The 26339-nt window shown below is 42.4% G+C and overlaps 2 protein-coding genes across 2 annotated transcripts in view; one reads left to right on the top strand and one right to left on the bottom strand.

The window, feature by feature from the left end:
• The window catches only part of LOC138286442 (DNA-directed RNA polymerase II subunit RPB11-a), a 33899-nt gene extending 16340 nt beyond the window's left edge, over positions 1–17559 (bottom strand). Inside the window, exons 1-2 of the mRNA XM_069226705.1 lie at positions 17404–17559; positions 5255–5344 (exon numbers count right to left, since the gene is read on the bottom strand). Coding sequence (XP_069082806.1) covers positions 5255–5344; positions 17404–17456 — 143 coding nt within the window. The 5' untranslated portion in view covers positions 17457–17559. The remainder of the gene's footprint in view (positions 1–5254; positions 5345–17403) is intronic.
• A 347-nt stretch (positions 17560–17906) lies between these two features.
• PRKRIP1 (PRKR interacting protein 1) overlaps positions 17907–26339 on the top strand; it is a 78359-nt gene continuing 69926 nt past the window's right edge. The window contains exon 1 of the mRNA XM_069226704.1: positions 17907–18223. The gene's annotated coding sequence lies outside the window, so the exon portion shown is untranslated. The remainder of the gene's footprint in view (positions 18224–26339) is intronic.

Raw genomic sequence — 26339 nt, 5'->3', positions numbered from 1 at the left:
CGGACTGCAACAAAACGACCTATACCTAGTCGAGCTCATGTTCACTTTAGCCCACAAGAGCATTCTTTCCTCATGGAAATCACTAGGAAATGCCTCCAACAATCCATGGAGGGAATGTCTGAGATACATCAGAGGAGCTCATAATATTCTTTCTACCCAGTACCCTTGGATCTCGGCCCATAACACTTTATAGAACATCCTAAATCGATACCTCAAACTGGTCAACGCCCATGAGAAACAACCAGAGCCCACTGGTCTCCTCATGGGGTAAAAGCATGTCTTCTCCGATCACGTGGAGGGGGCAGAGAGGCATGAAAGGAGAGGAAAGGCATTTCCTCTCCTTGTGTGTCCCTCCCAGCATTTCTGCTGCCCGATCGCGATGCGATCGGCCTGCAGAAATGCCACTACACACCAGGGATTTTTTTTTCTTCATTTTATGGCATAAGGGGAGCGGCCCCTTGGACAAGGGCCACTCTCCAGGTGGGCAATTTATTTATAGGCCATTTCTGCCCCCAGGGGAGGCAGAAACCGCTAGACACCAGGGTTTTTTTTTTTATGTATATGGGGAGCAACCCCTTGGGGGCAATTTTACTTTCAGGCCATTTCTGCCACTTGGGGGCAGATCAGCCTATTTTTGTTAGGCCAATCTGCCCCCAAGAGGAGCAGAAACCACTAGACACCAAGGATTTTTTTTTTTATACTTGCGCATAAGGTGAGCAGCCCCTTGGGCAAGGGCCATTCCCCAGGGGGGTAATTTATTTGTAGGCCATTTCTGCCCCGCCCGGGGGGAAATCGGCCTATTATAATTAGGCGGATCTGCTCCCAGAGGGGGCAGAAACCGCTAGACACCAGGGATCCTTTTTTTGTTTTGTTTTGTTTTATGTATGTGGGAAGCGACCCCTTAGGCAAGAGTTGCTCCCTTGGGGGCAAGTTTACTTTTAGGCCACTTCTGCCTCCCTTGGGGGCAGATCAGCCTATAAGGCCAATCTGCCCCCAAGGGGGGCAGAAACCACTAGACAGCAGGGAATCATTATTTTTTAATACTTGCGCATAAGGGGAGCAGCTGCTTGGGAAAGGGCCGCTCCACAAGGGGGCAATTTATTTATAGGCCATTTCAGCCCCCCTGGGGGCAGATTGGCCTATTATAATTAGGCTGATCTGCCCCCAGGGGTGACAGAAACCGCTAGACACCAGGGATTTTTTTCCGCCACTTTCTCGCAAGAAGAGCGACCCCTTAGGCAAGGGCCGCTCCCCTTTGGCGGGGGGGGGGGATTTATTTTAGGCCATTTCTGCTCCCCTTATTTCTATTAGGCCAACCTGCCCCGGGGTGGAGGGGGGCAGAAACCACTTAGGCACCAGGGATTGGCGTGTGTGTGTGTACGTGTGTATTTTGTTTGGGGGGCAGCCCCTTGGGCAAGGGTCACTCCCCATGGGGGGCACATTACTGTTGGACATATCGGCCTATTTTTGGAACGCCCATCTGCCCCCAAGGGGGGCAGAAATCCCACTAGAGACCAGGGAAGATTTTTTTCCAAAATAAGAGGGTGGGGGTATGGCCATACAACCACCCCAAAGATATGGGGCCAAAGTTGTTCTGCCCACCGGTGGGCAGATGGGGCAATTACCCTGGATCCACTCCCTGGGGGGGCAGAAAGCATACTAGATGCCAGGGAATTTTAAAATATATAAAATAGTGGGGTGGTGGCTACTAACCAGTGTGGGCCTGGTTATGCCCCCAACCCAACTGAAGGGGGTAACAGTCTCTCAGGTCTCCCTCCGCACACTAAAACATCTTATCCCACACCAGACATGTGATTATTTTGGGTTTCGATTTTACATTTGGGCCATGAGAGCTTGGCTAAATCTCAAAATCGTCCCACTTGGAATGGTGAGGGCTGCACTTTTTGGACTTTGGGACGCTGCCATGTAGAAAAATCCACAAGACCCAGACACATCTGAAAACTAAACATCTGGCTCATTCAAGGGTGGTGTGCTTCACATGCACCTGCACCATTTTCTTACCCACAATGCGCTGCAAACCGCCAACTTTGCTGGAAATCATACATTTTCCCACATTTTTGTGATGGAACCTTCCGGAATCTGCAGGAACCCACAAAATTCCTACCACCCAGCATTGTCTCACTATAACGATAAAACTTTTGCAGCAATTGTCAGCCTAAAAATGTTATTTTTTCCAAACTGCCCTTTTAGACCCACTTTGGTTCCCCCCCAGTTCGACATGTTTTTAGCTTTTCCCTATCACAGGCACTTGGCCCACCTACACAAGTGAGGTATCATTTTTACTGGGAGACTGAGGGGAACGTTGGGTGGTAGGAAACTTGTCCCAGTGCGATGATCTCACACAGAAATGTGGGAAAAATTTGATTTTTAGCTAAATTTGAGGTTTGCTGAGGATTCTGGGTAAGAAAACATTGAGGGATCCACGCAAGTCACACCTCCCTAGACTCCCTCGGGTGTCTAGTTTTCAGAAATGTCTGCGTTTGGTATGTTTCCCTAGATGGCTGCTGAGCCCAGGACCAAAAACGCAGCCCACCCCCAAAAAAAAACGCGTAGTTTTGTATTTGATACCAGTGAGGTACCATTTTTATCAGGAGACTTGGGGGGGGGATGCTGGGTGGAAGGAAATTTATGGCTCCTCTCAGATTCCAGAACTTTCTGTCACCAAAATGTGAGGAAAAAGTGTTTTTTTGGCCAAATTTTGTGGTTTGCAAAGGATTCTGGGTAACAGAACCTAGTCAGAGCCCCACAAGTCACCCCATCTTGGATTCCCCTAGGTGTCTAGTTTTCAAATATGCGCAGGTGTGGTCGGTTTGCCTAGGTGCCGGCTGAGCTACAGGCCAAAATCCAGAGATAGGCACTTTGCAAAAAACATGTCAGATTTCAGTGTAAAAATGTGATATGTCCATGTTGCGTTTCCTGACACGCGCATAGGTACCATTTTTATCGGGAGACTTGGGTGAACACAGAATAGCAAAACAAGTGTTATTGCCCCTTGTCTTTCTCTACATTTTTTCCTTCCAAATGTAGGACAGTGTGTAAAAAAACGACTATTTGAGAAATGCCCTGCAATTCACATGCTAGTATGGGCACCCCGGAATTCAGAGATGTGCAAATAACCACTGCTTCTCAACACCTTATCTTGTGCCCATTTTGGAAATACAAAGGTTTTCTTGATACTTATTTTTCACTCTTTATATTTCAGCAAATGAATTACTGTATACCCGGTATAGAAGGAAAACCCATTGCAAGGTGCAGCTCATTTAGTGGCTCTGGGTACCTAGAGTTCTTGATGAACCTACAAGCCCTATATAGCCCCGCAACCAGAAGAGTCCAGCAGACGTAACGGTATATTGCTTTCAAAAGCCTGCTATCACAGAAAAGCGTTACAGAGTAAAACGTGGAGAAAAATGGCTGTTTGTTTACCTCAATTTTAATATTTTTTTATTTCAGCTGTTATCTTCTGTAGGAAACCCTTGTAGAACCTACACAAATTACCCTTGCCGAATTCAGAATTTTGTCTACTTTTCAGAAATGTTAAGCTTTCTTGGATCCAGCAGTGGTTTCACGCCCATTTCTGTCACTGACTAAAAGGAGGCTGAAAGCACAAAAGAATAGTAAAAATGGGGTATGTCCCAGTAAAATGCCAAAATTGTTGAAAAATAGGGTTTTCTGATTCAAGTCTGCCTGTTCCTGAAAGCTGGGAAGCTGGTGATTTTAGCAACATAAACCCTTTGCTGATGCCATTTTCAGGGGAAAAAAACACAAGAATTATCCTGCAGCCCTTTTTTTCCTTTATTTTATAAAAAAAACAAAAATCAAACTTTTCACTGTATTTTGGCTATTTTCTTGATCTCCTTCTGGGGAACCCACAAAGTCGGGGTTCCTCTAGAATCCCTAGGATGTTGGACAAAAAGGACGCAAATTGGGTGTGGGTAGCTCATGTGGACAAGAAGTTATGAGGGCCTAAGCGCGAACTGCCCAAATAGCCAAAAAAAGGCCTGGCACCTAAAGGGAAAAGGTTCTGGCACCTGAGGGGAAAAGGCCTGGCACCTGAGGGGTTAAAGATGTTTTCTTGATCCTTATTCTGTGGTCATGTTAGTTAAGGCTTCAGATGCGTCTTATGCCTTGTATTAAATTATCTTTGGAATGTTTTACTTAACGCTGCTACGATTCCCTCTGAATGGAAAGAAGCTAGAGTCTTAATACTGAATAAACTCTTGCAGATCAAACAGTTCTTAAGAACTACCACCGCATGTTGCTACTTTCTTTTTCATCCAAGAATCTGAAAAGAAAAGTTAGGCGACAAGAGTTTTCTTTCTTCTAATCGAGCAAACTTCTTCACTCCACTCCGTCAAGTTTAGACACTAATCATAGGCGGAAACAGATTTTTCAAGTGAACTTAGCAAGGTCTTCCATCAGGACACTTCTGGCGAACTTCAACACCGAATACCACACTTATCAGTCATCTTGATTTCGTAGTGTCATGTGCCAGTATCCTGGCTTCAGTCTCACTGATCACAAGTTTCTCTACTTCCGTGCCAATCCATATTCTTCCAAAACCCCTTGGCTGCTAATTAATGTCAAAAGAGGATGACACTCAAATCACTGTGTTCTTTAACTATGATCTAGACACTGCCAAAGTTCATTTTCAATCCGGTTATACAGCAGCCACGTCTTGGATGAAAAACTCCTCCCTAAATTGTAATTGTGAAAAGAACAAGGTTTTAATAATTAGTGGACCATCGATAGGCTGGCTATTGGTCTGACAGCTAAATTAACTTGGGCCCCACCTGTTCCAGTCAGGTCAGCCAAATACTTTGGTCTCACTTTACTGCGATGTCTCTTATGGATCAAATAAGTAGACTCTCTTCACACTGCTTCTTTTAACTTAAGATACTGCAGACTCCTTTGAACAACAAGTTATATGTTTCTTTAAATGCTGATTCACTAAAAAACATTCCCAAAGGAAACACTGTTCTCCAGCTCAACAGGGATTTCCCTTGGTTACTCTGATTACAGCGGTACCCCAACGTTTTGTGTTGAGTCAAAAGAGCAGCATTACTTACTTCACAATTTGCTACTAGCACATTTCTTTAATGACTGGCAAAGGAAATTGGCAATAAATGCCACATATTTTCAAGAAAAACTATTTGCAGGGTGCTTTGCAGTATTAATACATTTAAGTGGCTCATTTGCTGCAGCAAGTGTACAAAAATATAACTGTTTTACTTACGACTTGATGATGTTTCCAAGTGTATGGTCTTCCTTGTTTAGAGTAAATAAGCAGGCATTTGGCACTTTCGTATCCTTTGTAATTGTAATCCTACGCAATAAGAGAAGAAGACACCACAGATTTAAAACAATAACACAGTGCAACAATAAGCCTATTAAATGCCATAGTGTGTTCACACTGTGTAAGCTGCCTCGAAAAACTCTTACTTTGGCCTTATACAAACAAGTCTGGTAAACATCTCTTGATTATCCGATATTCAAATAATGGAACACACATTTGTAAAGTACACTGTATGAGTACTATGAAGAGGTAAATGTCGCATTGAAATCTAGCTTGCAAAATGGTCTGCAAGCCTCTTAAACTGATCAATATGAAAAAACTACCCACACTTCAGACAGAGAGTCTGTTACAGCAGCTAGAAAACATATCTTAGATTGCCAGCCTATTGCTGATAAGTGAGAACTCTGTCAAAAGCAACATATAAATCTCAAACTACAAGCCATATCAAATTATTAAAATAGTAAACTGGAATAAGAATGTACAACAATGACTTAACCAGGAATTACAATTCCATACAAACAATGTACCCCTATAATTTATGTTATTTTAGTTATAGACAATTGACATCAAGTTGGTGCCTCCGTTATAATGTTGACAATTGTCTGGGATCTATTGGCCAGTTAACTTACTGACAAGCCTGGAGATGACTGCTGGAGAATAAAGCTTTGTCATAACTTAAGTACACAGGCTGTTTTCTGCTTACCTAAAAAAGTTCAAAATGTTCTCCTGAACCTCTCTGCAACTGCCACCTACTCAACATTACCTCCCAACTTACCCTACACCAGTCTGTTTCCGAAGTGAACATGAATGACTAGTAAAAACGAATGCCTTCACCTTGAAGTCCTTATCTGTCACTTCAGATGTCCAACCAGGCATCTCTTTAGTCTGTCTTGTCAACATCTGTGTTATCCTAGTCATCTGCATTCTCTGAGATACGGGATGAAGGTCTCTCAATCCAGACCCTAAAGTACCTAGGACTATGAAGAAGTCTGTCAGAAGAAATGTATGTTATATGGGCCAACAAAGTGGCAGTCAATTACAAGCAAGACCCTGCAAAAGCTTTTATATGGAAGCTTCCCCAACACACTATACTCAAAGAGGCCATCCACTGAATAAGGGCACAATATATCTCAAAAAACCGACTGACAACATCCAACAAATAGTGTAATATGCAGGAGCAGGAAAGCAGAGCTGTTTTGTTTTCTCTTCACTGGGAGGCCCCTTTGAATGTTGTTCCCTTACTCATAACAAGCTATGTAAAAAGGATTGCAGATTCACTGTGGTACAGAACCTCACTTGGCCATGAATTCCATTCCAAAGCCTCAGCCAAACTTACAAGTGATGAGAAAGGACAGCCTCTCACACCTTCAGTCGTACATAAAGCACAGCAAAACACCCATATGCCTACAAACAAAAACTAACCAGCTCACCCGCGTTACATCTCAGATCATTACACTTACAGGTAGACAATAAAATATTCTTCACACAAGCTCCCTCAAACTGGAACAATCTTCTTTCTGAGAATCACTGCTGCCTGTCACTCAGATTCAGAAAAGCCCTAAGACCCACCTAGTCACAGAAACAAAATAAAACAGGTAACAACAGATAAGAGAGGTGCCTGGGAAATAGGGTAACTCTGCAAAGTCCTCATAGTAGATTTGGCTTTGTTTGAATGAAAGAGGCCAAGTTTCATTAGGTGATTTATGAGCAGAACAAAACATAAGAGACCAGTCTAATACAGGACTATCCTATACATTAAGATAAAATGGTCCAGTGTTGACTGATGCAGGAAGGTCAAGAAGGAAAATAAATTGTCATCAATTTGTCAAAGTGTATCAGTGCAAAAATCCAGAAGAGCGTTCTGCATTAGTTTGTACCCAGACTGCAAGCGCAAGAGCCAACGGTGATCAAAAAATGTCTACAACTAATTTGCTACCACTTCAGAACGAATTAAGTGACAACAGTAATTAAGTAAAAACTTTTCAATGTGTAAAAAAATAAAGTTTTTGGGGATAAAATAATATTGCTCCTACACTCAATCTTCACGTAATGGTTTATTTGAATATAAACACCAATGATGACAATATTTTGATCTCCACGTAAAAACAGAAAGTCCAGCCCACAAGCGTTTCTCAATACAGTCGCTTCTTCAGGGTTGTCAACAAAAGACAGAATCGTCAAAATCTTAGAAATAAAATTTAAGAATCTACTATAAGGACTTCTGCTTTTGTTTTTTATTACTGGCATAACAAAAATCCACGTAAAAGACCAACATACGATATACAAGTATCACATATAACTAATTACGGCTGAAGAGTAATAGGTAGGGACAAATAAGCATTCTTATTTCAACACATAGAAGAAAATAGTCAACTGAGGCCATTTTTTCCTTTCAAACTCCGTAAACTCTTAAACAACATTTTGGCTTGTATCATCTTTTAAAACTTCAGCGGAGTGAATGGCACCTGAGCATTTTGGACATCTGTTAGTTATTAATTACTAATGAAAGACTCCAAGTGGCATTTCCATTGACTTATCAGCTGTGTAGCGCACTTGTTCCTTTCCATCTAAATCAGTTGCTTTAATGTGCTAGTGGGGCAGAGCATATTCTTAAAATGAGGACAGCAGGACAGGCTTTGTGCACTCTAGCTTATTGGAACACATTCAAGTCTCAATTGTGCCTGGGAAGTGCTACAAGAGGGGGTCCAAGCTATGGGCCAGATGTACCCTGTTTTCACGGACACATACCCTCGGATTTGGACAATCTGAGTGTTTGTGACTGCTATAACAATTTTTGTACTGTAATGAACAAAATTCACAGTTCAGAAAGGGTCTTCCAAATCCTTAAATGAGTTAAGTAAATGTTAATTAATCACTATTTGGAAGGGGCGTGTGAAGGGCGTCCTTTCCAAAAACAGATTCCTTAAGGCATGTATTAATGTTTTGCAACCGAAATACAGCCACAAAATATTAATATTAAGCAACAAATTAAAAATTGATGGTAAACAATTCATAAATGTCATTCCCCCAGAGGTCCTCTTACCCTTGTAGAATGTTGACAAAAATGTTTTAAGAGTAGGCAGTTATCCTTATCTATGGGAGTACAAACTACACCTAAAATAGGTTAACTTTAAATTTTTCTGTTTTTTAAACACATCTCATTTTCCTTTCAGGATAACGATCTGCATTAAAAAAAAGAAAAAAAAAAAAAAAAAAAAAAAATGAAAAACTGCTTTATTTAAAAATATTCAGACATGATGGCCTGCTGACTCCAGCAGGCCATCATGCCTATAGCTCTAGTTAATTGTAGTGGGTCAGCAATCATAGTCGGTAACAAATATTGGCCTACTTCATACATATGAGGTAGATCGAACTGCGATTCTCTACTATTTGTAATTTTGAGAACCAACCTAGTACATAGGTCAGTTAGCTATTTTCCTTTTAATTATATATATATATATATATATATATATATATATATATATATATATATTGGTGTGCAATCTGTGACCACTTTCTGTGAATGGAAAACTCGTACATCAGACTCTGTATAAGAGACACTGAGCTATATTTGCACACAATGAGGAAGAGGACATGATGCGCAGAATTGGGATGACAAAAGGACCTAGCAGTTCCAGTTATCTACTCGAGCAAGACAAAAGATGTGTTTAGGACTAGGGCCTTTGATTTCAGCTCAACACAATAAAGCTAAACCAATTCCAACATACTTGTATGCGGAGACTATTTTGCAGCTTATTAACACTAACCAATGACCATTCTTTACAATTTTCCTGCTGAATACACCAATTTTCGTTTTTTTGTGTGGTGATGACAAGTGTATTAGCTAAGCAGAAAGCTTCCAATGCAGAGAAATGTCTATGGGGTCAAATATAACATTAACAAGCAAATTGTAAAAGAGGGACAGAAAAATGGCAAATTTGAGGACAAAGTATGTCGTCTCAACTCCGCAATATATATATAAAAAAATAAACAAAAGAGGCGAGCCAAGCACTACTGTACTTTTTTTTTGTTTTAATCTGTTTCTTGAAATTTTCGGTTGTTTACAATTATCTTAACATTTTGTCGGATTTGTGTTGCAGGTTGCTTCACCTGTCGATTACTTTGCTTTTCATTTTACTGTACTTTATCTTATCCGTTTTCGTATTTTGCAGTAATCATCAAATTTGACATAATTCCCATCGAGAGAGAGAGAAAGAGATAGTAGAGAAGGGGGAAATATGATATGTAGGGAGTGCAGTGGATGATAGAAGGGAATTGATGTGAATGGGGGGTTTGCTCTATAATATTTCTGAAGGTCTCGTTATCTGCCAGTGGGGGAGGAGTCGTGCGGGACATGGGGGGGGGGTGGTGTCGGGCACATTTACTGGGTGTCGTTGCTTTCCTTGGGGAGGACGCTGAGTGGCGAGGGAGTTGTATCTTGGTCATAATGTCTATTCACTTGTCTTGGTTTTGCATTTTCTCAATTGTTGCTTGCAGTCTGTGTGGTTTGTTGTTCTTTGCGAATGGTCAATTCCTGTGTTCTTTTGGTGTGATATTATTATTATTACTATTATTTATTTTTTTCTCTTTTTTCTCCTCTCTCTTTGAGCGAGTGTTGTGTTAGCAGTCTAAGTTGGGCGTGTGTCGTCCTTTCCCTTTATCTGATCCAGGAAGGTGTCCCATATGTCTGCACCTTTAACCTCGACCCCGATGTCCCGGAGTGTACGCAGTACTTGTATCTCTGCATTAGTGTAGTGTGTCAGGTCGTTGGTCCATCTCTGCATGTCTGGGGTGCTGGGTGATTTCCATTGTGTTGTGATGAGCCGCTTAAGCATAATAAATGCTAAATCTGCGCATCTGTGTTTTTGTTTGTCTTTATTTCGCCTGTGGCATATCCCTAATAGGCAGGACTCAGGTGTGGGGATCAGAGTTAATCCCAACCATGTGGCGATCTGGTTTGTGGCGTCGTGCCACACACGGAGAAGCATATGGTAGAAGTCTGCCTCCACAACTCGGGCACTCAGAGGTGGCCTGTGGGAACATGCGTTTTATGCGCTTTGGGGTTAAATATGTCTGGTGTAAATAATTGAGTTGTGTGTATCGAAAGCGGGCCTTGCGTGATATCTCCCGTGTGGTTGTGAGGGCCCCATGCATAATGAACTCGCCCGGACCCATGGTGCATGTTTCCTCTAGTGACGCATAGGAGGTGAAGTGGCCATCTATGAACAGGTCACCAACTAAGTGTATGCCTTTTTTTGCCCATAAAGTGAGACCCGATCTGCCCTGTAGTTTATCCACTCCTGGGATAGCTAATAGTGGGATCTTGGGTGAGTATGGTGGCGTGTGGTCACCCCTTGATACATAACGGCGCCAGATGCGGTCAGCTACTGTTATCAGGACGTTGCTGTGAGACGAAGGAGCCTCTCGTCCGATGAGCCAGCTCAGTACGTCTGAGCGTCCTAGTTGTATTTTCACTTTGCGACCCTCCGGTCCAAGAGGGTCCCGCAACCAGGTCAGAATCCAGTGCAACTGTGCTGCCGCGTATTAGAGCTCGGGCTGTGGGGCACCCATCCCGCCTTTCTCCATTGGGAGGAAGATCTTGGTCATGGCTACTCTCCTACGTCCGTTAGCCCATATCAGTTCAGTCAGTAATTTGGTTAATTGTGTGAAGAAGGTTTTTGGCAGTATAAGTGGTAGTGCAGTGAAGTAGTACAATAGTCGAGGAAGCACAATCATTTTAGCCAAGGCTACCCTGCCCATGGGCGAGAGAGGCAGTGAGCACCAGAAGGGTATGGAACCCTCTATTGACCTAATCGCTCTGTCTAGGTTGCCTTCTCTCAAATCAGTGGTGTTATGGTAAATATGTACTCCTAAATATTTAAAAGTTGTATGTTCCCATTTTAAGTCATTGCCAGTAACAGCGTGGTCACGTGGATCAGGGAGTGGTTGCATGGGGAATATACATAATTTGGCCCAGTTGACGCGTAGGCCAGATAAGGCGCCATAGAGATTGAGCAGATGTAGTACGTTCGGTAGGGATTCGGCGTTATTGGGTAGATATATTAATGCGTCGTCTGCGTATAAGGAGATGATGCGGAATTCTTCTCCATCTGGAATGCCCCATCTTGTCGCTTCGCTGCACAATCTCGCTGCAAGGGGCTCGATTGCTAACGCAAATAATAATGGTGATAACGGGCAACCCTGGCGTGTGCCTCTGCCTATTTCGAATTCCTCCGAAATGGTGGTGCCGGTTTTGACTTGCGCCTTTGGGCTAGTGTATAGTATGGATATCCAGCGTATGAACACTGCGCCGAATCCCATTTTCTGTAGGGTTGCCATCAGAAAGGGCCAACCCAGTGTGTCGAAGGCTTTCTCTACATCTAGTAAGACCGCCACACGCGAGTGATCCATTTCGGGGGTCTCGCCCATTAGTCGTATTAAGTTCCTAATGTTAACAAAGGTGTTATGTCCGGTATAAAACAGGATTGGTCCGGATGTATCAAGGTGGTCATTAGTGGTAGGAGGCGGTTTGCCAGCACCTTCCCCAGTATCTTATAGTCTGAGTTTAATAGTGATAAGGGTCGGTAAGAATGGACATCCAGAGGGTCACGGCTTTTTTTATGTAGTACCACGATTGTCGCTTCGCGTTGCGAGTCTGTGATTCGCCCCAATTCGTATGCCTCCTGTAACATGGTTAAATATGGCGCGAGTGTTTGTGATGGGAAAGTCTGATAATATTCAATGGGTAAGCACAACCGTACTTAAGGCCTTTTGTAAAGACATTTTCTGTAGTGATTAATATTTGTCCGAATTTAACTCTTATCCTAAGTAGAAAGAGATAATTGCCTTCAGTAGTGAATTGAGGATTCCCCATCTACTAAGTTTTGCATAATCATAAGCGCTCAGCGTTATGAAATGCAGTTTTAAAATCTATGAAGGCTACAAAGACAGCTAACTCCTTGGTGTGGGTATCATGGTGAATCAAACCAATGTGCACTAGGAAATGGTCTTCAACCTCCCCCAGCTGTGTTGGAAACCAGTCAGCCAACCCTTTTCATCCACTGATCTATAGTTTCATCATTCACATTTGTATTCAGCCCACTACCACATAGAGCATAATGGATCAGCCCACTGCAGCCTTTGGTTAATTACACTACGAGGAAAAGCATTCTGCTGTTGTACAAAAAGTACAGCCACACAATAAGTACATCCTTTTCAGTATGTGCAACTACTGTTGCAATGCATACTTTTCAGGCCTAAAACATTTTGCTTTTAGCCAATGTTTTTTTGTTTTTTTATTGGCCAGAGCCTGGCCTCTCCCCAACAATAACATTATCCAGAAACTGTGACTTAAAACAAAAAAAAGCAATGGCAAAGCCAACAGGCTGATGACAACCAACACCCATCATATTGGCTCTGCCAATGCTTGTTGTGAACGGTGTATAAAACTGAAACTTGCCAGCTCTTTATAGTGGAACTCCACTGGACGTAATGTGTATATGTGGAGTCAGCCAGCTAGATCAAAAAGTCATAATAGTTTTAAATATCACAGCTGGCAATCCTTTGTGCGCTCTGTGGAGAGGGTTTTGCTGACTGTGGCAACTGAAGTGTCTAATGATTTGTTGGTATTTACACTTTGAGGGATCAAAAAAACTAAATGGTTCCTCAGAGATATACAAAGATGACACATAAGTTACCCATTCATCCAGAGAAGCCCCATTTACTTCTGTTCGTGCCCGATTATTAATGAAGTGGTACACAAAGTTCCAGAAATTTCTGGAATCATTAGCTCTGCATGCTTCAATTAAATGTAACCACTCCTTTTAGTTTGCTGCCCACTTTGCCTCTGAGATTGCTTTCTCGTACCTGATTTTTAACTTTATCACTTCTTGGACTGACTTGTGGCCATTCATACTATCTGCAAAACTTCTGAATTTTCTATTCAAAGTATGTTTCATTTCTTTAAATTCTCCAGTAAATCAGGCATTGCTGCTTTTTTTGGAGCTCGGTGCTAAAAGGAATTGGTGCTGGTTTAATACCACATTTCAATTATTCTATTGACAAGTACAATAATAACTGGACAAAAATGCTCCTAGAATAGAAGGCCTGATTTTATGACATTTAGAGTTATGGGCCACTCCATGAGCCATTTGAGTAAGGCTTTATTTTTTGAGAACCTGGATGACGGAGGTTAAAGACAGGAGTAATGAACTGCATTACTGAGTTTGTGGTCTGTAAATTACTAAAATGATCATAAATAATTTCCTGGGAGACTAGGACAGTCAAGATTTGTAAAGTGGAGGGCAACATATTAGACAATGTCCATGTTAAGCAGGGACAGCTACATCCTTATCTTATAGTTAAAATGTTGGCTATGCAATATGCATTCAGATCAGCAGAAACTTAAATAAGGGGATAGCAGCTCCAGGAGGTAGTCAATGAACAAGAAAAAAACATGGGTATTTTTTTCTTTAGTCACGGTATCATTCTAGTATCTGTTTTGTTTTTATTTTGAGATACCCTTTTTAATGTTAGAAAATAGGCTCTTAAATATTCCTTTATCTTCTGGCACAATGTCCTCTAAATCTGCTTCACAACTGGATGTGTGTAGTTCCTTTACTGTTTTGTTAAACCATGGAACATAAGGAGCGTGTTTCACAGAAAGAAGCCAACTCAATATCCTACTACAATATTACTCCCATGTGCATTATCCCTACGTTCATCATCCTCACCCTACTCATTGCTTCAGTGGTGTGCCCCACTTCATGATGGGCACAAAAAAAAAAAAAAAAAACACAGGAACTACGACTAAATGAGCTGTAACCCTCTCCAGCATCTAGGTGCTATAAAGACATAGTTTACTCATAATCCTTCCTGTTATTTTATTTCCCGTAGGACCGCCCAGCACCTCAACACCCCGGGGGAAGGATCTCCCTTGGAGCAGAGGAGCTGCTTCCCTTTAACTCTGGCACCGCTTGCAAAGTCTGGTACTTTGCCACGTTGTCCACCCGGCCCGTCGAGGGAACAACAAGCCAGAAGAAGATTGTTTGGAGCTCCGGAGGTCAGCCCCGCCACTACACAGATGTCCTGAGAGGCTGACCCCACCCGGAGTCTCCTGTACCTATAACTGGGGTACTGGACTCCTTGCAGCAACCACGGCTTGTTGTTTGTCCAATACGCTCTCCAACAGCATCAAAGCAGACCTACTGTTGAGGGACATCCAGATCCACAGGGACAGCCAGACAGGAAAGAGGCCCCACTGCCCTGTGTCCCCTCTTCACCAGGTCACCAAGACAAAGAGTGAGTCTCTGACCACTACGGCCTGACAACTCTAAGCACCACTGCACCCAAGCCCCATAGCCTGAGTGAAGCAATGGTGCCAACAGAGTCTTGAGACTCTCTGAAGCTGAGTCCACTCTTGGGTTTGGCCAGGCTGGTCCCCTAGTGGCTACCTGCAGCCTCTTTCTTCTAGAACAGAGAACTGCAAGGATCTTCAACAGCTTGACCAGACACCTCAGAGCACCACTGCACCTGAGCCCAACAGCCAGAGTTCGAGTGGACCAATGGTGTCCCTGTGTGCCCAAGACCCTCAAGACATGGGGCCCCCTTTGGTTTCAGCCGGACTGGTCACCCAGTCTCCACTTACATCCTCTTTTCAACAGGTCTGTTTCCCATGAAGTGACTTCTTGGTGTTGCCTGGGATCTTGCCCCATATTCACCTTAACTCCTGAAGACCCTTCCTATAAGTTGTTGCTAAGTGCCCAATTGCAGTATATGTTATTTTCCCATAGGATAACATGACTGCTTAAAATTCATACTAAGTGTATTTTTCTGAGACTTGAAAATTGATAACTCAAGAAGTACTAATCTGTTTACAGTGATCTTGGCGTCTAAAGTAATATAAAAATCTGCGTTATTTTTATAAATTGATGTCAGATTTCTTTATTGAGTGTATGTCCCTTTACTGACTGTGTGTACAATAAATGCTTAACACTATCATCTGATAAGCCAAACTGCTCGCCCACACTACCACAAAAGTGAGCTTTTTTGACCCATGTCAGCCAATAAGGGTCACCCTAGACTATCTGTATAGTGCCCCCTTACATTGGTACACTACATAGATAGCTTCCTACACCCCTCAATTCCAAATAATTTAAATTATTCTGTATTATCTGGCTATGTAAGGGACAATGTTAATTTACACAGAACATATTAAACCCGTCAGAAAATCAGGTCACTTGTTCATCATTTTGGGGGGTGCAATTCAAGGGTATAGACAAAAGATTACTTTAAGCGGATAGGCAGGAGAGACTAGTTCAGCAGCATACTCTTGGGCTAAGATCCCTTCATCAGACAAAATTATTGGATGGTCAATGTGGGGAGTTGTGGCTTTTGGGACCGATGTTCCGGGTGTTACACCAAAAGAAATCTGCAGGGGAGCCACTTGGGCTGTGCCACATATGTTTGTTAACCACTGTATAAAATCACAAAATAGGAACAGAGTGGACATTGTGGACAAAGACCACAGTAGAAATCAGGGAAAAGGAAGAAAGAGATGACATTCTGGACATAAAGTCTTAAAATCAGTGATGCCTTCGATGTGTAGACATGATATGGATTGTTTATTTCATTAACAAATTAACTGAATGCATTTTTGGTGAAATGAAATTGTCATATCTATTAAGATTGGCCATCAGAGTTTTGGTATTGCTCATAAATATGTCTGGGAAGAGGTAAAGGGATGTAGGGATAATGTACCAATGACTTTGTGGTAACCTTCATTATCCTTCCTCCATGTTGTTCTTGTCAACGTCATTATCACCTGCCTACCTTCCCTTGGACTGCTGGCCATTTGCTTAGAGGGTCTGAAGTTTCCGTAGAAATAAACAATAAGCTATATATAGCATCCTGACGGGGGATTGGCTTACAGCCTATTTAATCGAACATCTTGATTTTTAGGTGAAGTGCACAAGCGCTCTGGCCTATTGTAAGTCTTGTGGACTTTCCACCACGACCACCATTATCACACGCTCATGGGCTTGCCTTTCTAAAATCCTTTGTTGTCATTGGTAAATGCTTTACAGATCTGTCCCTCCTTGGGGCAGTTTTGTTACTGCCCTGGCCATCGACCCTGTTACATGGATAATTGCACTTTTGCCCAGAAGTTTGACAGCGAGCAAACTTCTTCTTCCTTTTGTGTGTCTCCTTCGCGCTCATGGTGCTTCGAATCAGCTTCTTATGTCAACTGTTTTACTTTTCATTTTCAATTTATGTGGCTAGAAAAGTCCAGTTAGGATTTACAACACTATTAGCTCTAACTCGAGCACACCGAGACCATCTGCATTGCAAATGCTTTTTTTTTTACCTATCGTCTTCTTAAGTAACTGTGACGATGACAACATTAATTTAAAAAGATGGCCACAGCACACAGAGTATATAGTCCAATGGTGTGACAGGGATAAATATCCCTGATAGTATATTGATGAAGTGAAAGGTAGACTGGAGTCCAAGGTCTTGTTTTGCAGATGTTGTCTTTAATTGTAGATGCTAGAGATCATAGTGTCATCAACGAGATACAGCCAACACGTGTTTCGTCACACAAGTGACTTCATCAAGGCTGGGCCATCTGGCCAGAATGGTACGTGACAAAGGTAGGTAGCGAAGGAGCCCCGTGATCAGTTAGCTGGGCTCCAGAAAGTCAATTGTTGCTGGTAGGAAAGATAACAAGGACTTTTAGGAATGGACCTATCGGTAATGTGCCTGGGTAGAGTAATGAACCCGTAAGAAAAGGGCAGTAATGGTAGGCCCTGATAAGCCTGTGGTCGGGAGCCTGAGAAGTTGTGGAGTATGGCACCAAGTAATCGGAACATGACTAAGTAAAATGAAGATCATCAGTAACCGAGGCACTGCTTAACTGCGACTTACTTCAGTACGAAATACCTTTATGCCACAACTGCAGTAAAAGATATGTTTTGCTTAACCCACTTCCCTGTGCATCTGCCTCGTTAACTTTGGTAGACCGACGCAAATGAAATTCAGAAGGGATTGGTAATGAAGGTCCAAAGCACAAATACACTTCCGATACTTACTTCTTTTCACCCTCAAAGAGTAGAAAGGACTCGAAGGCGGGCGGCGCATTCATGATACTGACTTGTAAATCTCCTCAACGTCCAGGGGTTGCTGATGAGGAAATGCAGATCCACGAACAACGGGCACCGAAGCTCAGGAGCACTTCCGGGGCATGCGAGGCAGAAAACAAATACCGCACGTTCACCACCTCGATAATATGGAGGCCATGTTGGAACAGTGGTGGGGAGGTCAATGTAAATAACAAGACAGGGAGATCGCCATATTGAAATGGGAACACTACAGAGGCTGCCTTTGACAAAGAACGCGCACTCGAAATATTACATGCATAGAAAATGTAGTGATGCGTTGCCATAGTATTACAATTATTACATGAAGTTCGAGCAAAACCAGAAACGTACGTGGTCCGCTATGCTTTATTAAAGCTAAGGCTGAACAGATATTGGTAACCCAAACGATGACCTCTCTTAGACACAGAAATAAGACTGCAAGTTACTGTTTACAGAAGTCCTGTTTTGCCGTCATTTGGATGGGTTGTGCTTGTTTTGAGCTTCTTTTGCTCGGGCGCGCGCTGGTTTTTGCCTTCTTTTCCAGGGAAAGTGTTGCGTTGGATTTCAGGCTTTATTTGGTACGCTTGCTTCTCCGTTTTAGCGAGCAACCCTTAAGATTAAATAAATTAAAGGAGCTGGACGACCGCTTTCGGGCAGGTTAGTAAGCTTCCCGAGGTACCCGACAACAGAGACTGTGCCCAGCAAGGAACGTCTGAGAAGTATTTCAGCGCGGAGTGACCGACACACCCACCCACAAAAACGTGACTTCTTGGTTTGTATTTATTGATTAATCAGAAGATTTTTCGATTTTTTTTTTAAGGCGATGTTTGATTGTATCCCTTCTTATTTCCGCAGGCTTCCTGTTTCAAATTCTGAATTTCAAGCACCAGTATATTTTTTTGTTGTTTCTGGAGTTTCAGTTAATTCTTGAGATGTGCATTTCTAGGGTAGTCAGAAGGGGCATGTGTAGAGCATATCTTTATAGGTTCAAAAAGGCATCTGAAAATGCAGGGCTTCTGCACTGGTTTTCTGTTTACTGATCTTAGGACTGGAGAGAGGTGTGTTTGATTGTCTCGCTGCCAGGTTTAGTACTACTTCGATGTGGGAAAGAAAGGTTGTATTTTGCACTGCTTAAATTGTAAATAAAAGTGAAGTGCCAGGGCACAAGCGCATTTCACAGGAGTTACCCGCAGCTGGCACCACTCACAGCTCCCACCGTTGATGGCAAATGCTAGGGCCAATAGAACCTGCTAGCAATCACACTCAAAGAGGTGTGATATTTTGGGACTATACCAGGACACCTCAACTTGTAGAGCTGGCCCGGAAGTGCTAGTTTTTTTGCTTTCATTTTTAGAGTTTATTTAATAGTTAAAACGCTACACAAAGAAACATGCTATAAAATAGTCCCACTAGGCTAATTATGCGTTGGACTTTCCTCAATATGTGCCAGCTTTTAGAAATAAGTGCTGGAGCACCGGAAACACCCGAACCAATTAAGCACTGGTATTTTGGTAATCCAGTGAGGAAAGCTGATTCGTAGTCCAATATTGAGATAACTAGGTAATATACTCGCAGTTAGATCAGGTGCAAAGTTTGCGAATTTTGAGCAGCTGCCATTGAGCATTTTTCGCAGCGTTATTGTAGTTTCGCAGTGTGCTCTGCTAGTGAGATGATGTTGTCCCTAGGATAGCTCCTAGGGTTTTGGCTCTGTTGACAAAAGGTGGTTAGATTCCATTCCCCAATTTTGGGCAGTGGTGTTTAGGAAGCAGTTCGATAGCTGTGTTGAAGTTAGTTTGAGACCTTTTCACTACATATATGTAGAGCTTTGTATCATTACTAAATTATTGTATACTCTAGCCTACATCTTTGATTGTTTGTTTTTTCATTTATTAAGTGGTGAACATATTAGTTAAAGAGTGTTGGGGTCAAAATAGAGCCATGTGGGGATATAAAAGAATCAGCCAAGTTACTCCTGTTGTATTTTAATTTGTAATATAAACATGCATGGTTAAGAGTAGGCTTCATTCAGAGAAGGGAGGCATGAAGAGAGTGTAGAGGTAGCATTCAAAGACAGATATTGGCAAAGCCTAAAGGTTGCGTCTCAGCAAGAGCTATTTACTTTGCCAATGTGTTTTAGCCATGTTGTACACCAGCGTGGTTGCTGTTCAGCATGGCTAAAAGTTAGTGGCGTAGAGTGGTGTGGAGTGTGGCATAATATGGAGTCGTGTAGGGTGGACTGGTGAACAGTGCATTGGCGTAGAGTGCTGCAGAGTATAGTGGCATGAAGTGCAGTGGCCTCGAATTCAGCAGCATACAATGCATCGTAGAATGCAGTGGCATAGATTAGAGTAGTGCATAATAGAGTGCAGTGGCATAGGGTGGTGTGGAGTGGCCTAGTGTTGTGTGATGCAGAGGGCAGTGGCACAGAGAGTCAAGGGTCATAGAGTACAGCGGTGTAGAGTGCAGAGTAGAATCGAGTGGCATAGAGTGGTGCAGAGTAGAGTAACAGAGTGGTGCAGAGTAAACTATATTGCCATACAATGCAGTGGCATAGAGTGCAGTGGTATAGAGTGGAGTAGTGCCTAGTGGTATAGAGTTCAGTGGCCGAGAGTGCAGTGTAGCAGAGTAGTGCCAGAGTGCAGTGGTGTAGAGTGGAGTAGTGTAAAGTAAAGTGGCGTAGAGTAGATTGTCACAGAGTAGAGTGAAGTGGCGTAGAGTGGAGTGATGCAGGTTAGAGTGCAGTTGCATAGTGTGTCATGGCATAGTGTAAAGTGGTATAGAGTGCAGTGGTGAAGAGTAGATTAGAGTGGCATACAGTGGAATGGCATAGATTTGAATGTTACTGAGTAAAGTGTTTTGGCATCGAGTGCAGTGTAGCATAGAGTACAATTGCTTAGAGTGGGTTTGCGCAGAGTAGATTGGTGTGGCCTAGACTGGAGTGGTGTAGAGTGCATTGGCAAAGAGTGCAGTGGTGTAGAGTAGGCTGGCGAAAAGTGCATTGGCAAGGAGTAGAGTGGTACAGGGTACAGTAGAGAGGTGTAGCGTGAAGTGATGCAGAGTGCAGTGACATAGAGTGATGTAAAGTGGAGTGGTGCAGAGTAGAGTAGAGTGCAGTGGTGTGGAGTCGTGCAGAGTATAGTGGAGTGGCGTAGAGTGCAGTGCTCATGGTGTGGTAGTACACTGCCATTACAGACAACACATTTTCAATTGAAAGTACATTTGCACAGACATACAGTTTTACTAATAAAACGATATATATTGCACAGACGAAAGTGTGTGGAAATTGCATCACCAATTGTAATGTTTTAATCATATTAAGGATTTTGTTTACATCACACTTTAGAACTAACAAAAAACATGCTTAATTTGCCTTCCTACTTCTGATATATTCTGAAATACACAGTTTGTTTAAATTTTGTTGTGTGCTAGGAAGAAAAATCTATTTCCTACCCCCAGCATCCAGCAACATTGTCACATAAATCCTTCCCTTTGAAGTTGGAGAAAGAAAAGACAAGCGCCCGCGGAAAATAGCGCCTGACAGTTGACCTTGTTCTTTGAACGCACAGCAAATGTAGCAAGATAATAACAAGATTTACAGGCCTGTTTACAGAAGGAGAGTACTCAGCAGGATACTGTAAATAAGGTTTGGAGAAGGGTAGGTACAAACTCAAGATGGGCATCCTAAAACAGATAAAGCTAAAGCTAATAGAAAACAAAAAAATGTAAATTAAAAACCACAAAGCCAATTGCGAGCAACCAGCAGGATGCATTCCTAGGTCAACTTTCTGTATGTCCCTAAGATGTTGTTAGCACACCAGACAGCTGTGCTGTCTGGTAGTCTGCGACCTAAAAAAGGAGAGATGAAAATAATTGGAAAGTATAATATTCCACATAATACACACCCGAAAAGGTGCCAAAATTAACATATCTAATAAATGTGGATGCAAAGTACAAGCATTGAACAGGTTTGCTACATGGGTAATCTCAAGAAATATATAGGTAGCCAGTGATCAAAGAGCATCATGACATACAGGGATTATGTTGAGTGTGTACTTGAAAATACGGACATGCATGATGACTGTATTCGAGAAAGAGGAACTTTAGTGTTAAGCACCAATCTTTTTCCCTACATCAGTCTTCCCCTGCCCTTCCATGCGGTAGTACAAGAACAGTAAGATCAAAAGGTTCACCAAAATAAAATAACCACGGGCAAAATAATTCGTGTAAAGCTAAGTTGTGAAAGAGTTGGCAAATGTCACAAAGCAACATGTATTTAACATGGACTACTCCAATCGCAAAAGCACGCACTCAGAAGTAAAATCAAAATAACTTTTTTTTTTTTAACTCTGCATGAATCTGGTAACCCATAAACATTCAAATATAATTTCCATTCTCGTATATAAACTGGACTGAATTTCTTCTGGAGACAGAAGTATCACGCTATCAACTCACATTGCACACCATACTACCTGCTTCCAACTCCCTGTCCGCACACGTCTGCAGCGCTTTGAAGTTGCATCGGGGGCACATGTGGTACACAAATTATCCCCTCACCTGCAATTTAACAGCCTAGGCCCCGTCTTTTAGGTAGGATCTTTATTCATTTTGAGACGGTATTATCAATTCTCAATACTTTTCAACTGCATACCCCGGAGGGTATAATGGCTGACCATCTGAAAGGTCACATGGAAGTCGAAGAGATTAGGAGTCCGTATTCTCCCTTGTCTAGTATTTTAAGAATATCATCAGTGCCCACAAGTACTGCCAGCTGGAGGAGAATGGAAAACAACTATTCTAAATTTAAAATTGACACTGCAAAATGTTCAAATTATTCTTTCTGCTAGTGAGATGTTTACCGGTTGCTTGGTTAGAAGAGCTGTTCAGGTCAATACAACCTTTGCATATACCCCTGAGTGAGGCTGTGGCAGGATGCCTGTAACAAACATTCAAGCACATTAAAAACTTTGGGACTTTTACAACATCCTTTTGGGAATTACTCATTTACATTTGGGAAAGTGCTACAGACTTTTGTCTCACCCTAGTGCCAGCCGTGAAAAATAGTCTGCTGGATAGTCTTATAGCTTGTACTGTTTTTAGAATATGTAGTGTGTCTGCCACGATTACTCTCTGGTTGGGCCTGAAGATGCGGTTGCTGGACATTACTCTATTGTCTACTCTTCCTCACCCCATTGCTCACAAATGAGGGTTTACATCGTGTGCACAGCCTTATTCATATGGGGATAGAATGAAAAGACAACATGCCCGAAGGTTTCTGGGCACCTAAGACTGACTAGGCAGATGCTGTACTTGTGGTGGACTGTACGCTCCATAGTCTCTTTAAGACCGCCTGCTGTGGCTCGTGCAGTCCTGGTGGTTACTGTCTGTCAGCTGCTGCTCATAGGGTGCAATGAATGAGTTAACCATTTGCACAGCCTTATTAATGAAGATACCACTTTACCTTTTGTGAACAGCATTGAATGCACCTGCTTTGTTTTGACGATCACATGTTGCCATTTAAGACCCCACGAAGGTGGGAGAGTTGACTTTTTATTATTCTATGTGACTGAATATCGTCCTTTAAAATGCGGTGTGCTATGCTTCGATGAAGTAGGGTCCTTTACTTCTGTGCGTTCTGTAGTGAGGTCCTTTCATTGCGTTCTTGCTGCATCCCTGATGGGCCCTTTTTGCTATTTGCTCTGTTACTCTGCTTGTTCTGCTTCACAATGGTGGGGCCCATTTGCTGGGTGTTCAGACTCGAGACCTTTCTTGCTGTTTTGTGACACTGAGATGTTCCTGGCTCTGGCTGCGTGTGTCTGTATCCAGTGTGCCATAGGTGAGCCCATGCAGTTTGATTTTCATCCTAATAACCCATTCTGAGAGGTTACTTTTTGGACTTGCTGTTCGATGGCAGCTGTGAACATGAAGGGGTCCTTGCTCCTCTCCAATTATGTCCCTACAAATGGCCCGCCTTGAACCCTCCCTAGAGGTCTTACTGTCTGGAGATCCTCCTGGGCCTTGGATCAGCTGCTATGACTTTTATACAACTTTAGGCTCTGATCGAGACACTGTACAGATTGAAAAACAGTTGTCTGTCTTGCCTCCTCCCCACACTTTCTCTTTCCTCTAAGGACCCCCGTGTTAAAGGGCATATGTGTACTTCTGTGAATGAGGCACAGGTGAGGTGGAATGTGACTTTTTGGGAGTGATTTTGGCTACAGTGATAACTCCCATTCAATATAGCCTAAGGCTTGCAGGAGATTCCTGGGTCATCTACCTCTGAGTCTGAAGTGGGATAAGTGTAGAGTGAATTAAGGATGTACCAACTGATATCTAATTCCCCCTCTTGTACCCAGTATTCGTTCCGTATTCTTAAAAGAATGAGGAGAACCAGAGAAGCTGGTTGTTCCTTGGGACTGTCAGAAGCAAGACTGTGATGCCTTGCACGACTTAACCACATATCACTCTTTTCTTACCCCAGTTCTTATCAAGGCGGATGTAGCAAGCTAAAATGTAGGTGTGCATAAGACACAGATAAGTCACAAAGTGACAGGGCATGTCATACAACTTTCAGTGCGGTTTGTTTTCACGCAGTGGGTTTATGCCCGGAGTACAAGTCCCAGCACACCCTCCCTCCCATCCCGTTATCTAAGTTTGTGCATACAAAGTAAATCCCCATTAAGGACTAGGAGGAGGAAGGGTAGGAATCAATATAATAATGATTACCAATAAAGTAATCATGGCATTGCTAGGTTCAACAGGATTTGTTAATGTAAAACACCAACCTGTGTTTCAGAGACATTTTAAGGCATTGGCAAAGTGGGCAATAACCTAGCGGCAACCACTTCCCAAGGGCTCCCTGGTATAGCAGTGAAACAGTCGAAATTCATGCCATAATGAAGTTGCTCATAAAAACAGCTTCTTTTTTAAAAATACAGAGGAGCATGCTTAACAGAAAGTAGGACCACATTTGCTAAGCATTTTCACCAGGGAAATTTCATGCAAACTGACAAAGCAGCGCTAACCCTTGTAAGGATACTTACATTCCAACTCAAAAGTTATTTTGTGCTGGAAAAATGTTTTTTTTTTTTTCCAGCGCAAATAGTGCTTTGCACCACTCTGCATCAAGAGAGCATTTCTTTGGTGGATTAACACACGCACCAATATCTGTTTTTATTTTGACCCAAAGCCTGATCTACTTGAAGGTAGTCAGACTAGGATTTATGTAAAAAAATAACATCTAGTTGAAGCAGGCACTAACGTGGAAAATTTGTTGAAATGTTTTAATTTCTGCAAACATTCCGCACATTGCATGGATGCTGCTCTGTACCGAAAGATACACAATGAAATGTTTAAGAATTTGTCTAGGCATAGGCTTTAATAGTGGAAGGGTAGGCTTCCAGTATAAATTGTATGCTACACATTACACAAGTCTGCATTATGGTGCAAATATTATGTGCTAGTTTAGGGGTAGTGAGCTGCAGCAGGCCATTTTTATGGGCGGGCGCAAAGCGCTCAGTCCCATTCTGTAATCTCTCTTTGGGCTTCCAACCAAGCCTATGTTACGTCAGTCACTTACATATTGGTCTGTGGACTTGCCTTTCAAAATCCGCGTGTTTTCATTTGTGAATGGCATGCATAGGTCATGCCTTTTCCAGTGTTTAGCCCACCTACACAGCACCGGTAAACTACTAAAAACATACGAGGCTCGATGTTTTCAGCATGGTGTCCGGACTACTTTATCTGTTTATTTTCCACACAGCGCGATCGTGCTGCATTTTACATAGTGCGATCGTGCTGTGTTTTTTTTTTTTTTCTTTACAACGCTAATAGCTCTAACTCGAGCAAATGCAAGACCCGTTGCATTGAAAATGCTTGTTAATAATATGGCTGTATGCTGCTTTCTCCTCCGTGCGCAACTCAACAAAGCAGTTTCTGTTGCTACCCATCTTGTGCTAAAAATCTATGTCTACCCCTTTATGTGCATGTCTGGCCTGCCCAGCCTTAACCCTCACACTCTCAGGCAACAGGTGGTTTTTCTCAGGCTTTTTGTATCGTTTCTCTCTCCTTTATCACCTTACCATATCTCCTTAATCTTGTCTCTTAAAATGTTCTCTATCTCAGATCTCTTTACCCCCAACCTTTGTCTAACTCACCCCTCCCTGGCAATATATCCTTCTGTCAACTTCTATTTCTCTAGCTGTTTTTCTCTATCATCAACTCCTTTGCTTCTGCCTGGGCCTCTCTCCCTCATATGCACAAAAACATCTGGAGCTCCTTCTCCATTTTAACTCACCCCTCCATCTCAACTATCTCACACTTCCTTTTTCTTTGTATATCTCTCTATCTCAACATCACTTCATCATTTTCTGTCTCACAACTTTCTACCTCTGTATAAGTCTCGTTTCTTTCTCTGTTCCATGTTTTCTCTTTTTCCTCTTTTCACTACACACAATTCTCCCTCTACATTTCACCCCTTACTGTACTTAGCTGTCTTCTCCACTACTCTTACTAGACCAATTCTTCTGTACCTCTTTTCAATTTCCCCTTTCTACTTTTCATCTTGTTCTTTTTCCTCCAGTCTGTCTACATCTACCTCTTGCTGCCATTACTTAGTTCTAATTCACCCTTTTCTACATTCTCTCAACCTCACCCCTTGAAGTACTGTACTCTGCTGCCTCTCCATTTCTTCCACCCATTTCTTCCTTTCTCTACCCCTCTAGCAGACTCTAAAACTTTGATCTATTTCTCTGCCTGTTTTTCCCTACATAGATCTTCCTTTTTCTACCTCTCCTTATCTTTCAGTTACCTCACCTTTCTTTGTTCACCTTACCTTTCTCTCTCCCCCATATATGTTTCTATATCATCTCTATCTCTACACCTTCTCCCTC

Source organism: Pleurodeles waltl, chromosome 3_2, assembly GCF_031143425.1.
Source record: "Pleurodeles waltl isolate 20211129_DDA chromosome 3_2, aPleWal1.hap1.20221129, whole genome shotgun sequence".
NCBI classification, from domain to species: domain Eukaryota; kingdom Metazoa; phylum Chordata; class Amphibia; order Caudata; family Salamandridae; genus Pleurodeles; species Pleurodeles waltl.
Note: the sequence above shows the minus strand (reverse complement) of the source record. Positions and strands in the feature narration are given on the sequence as shown.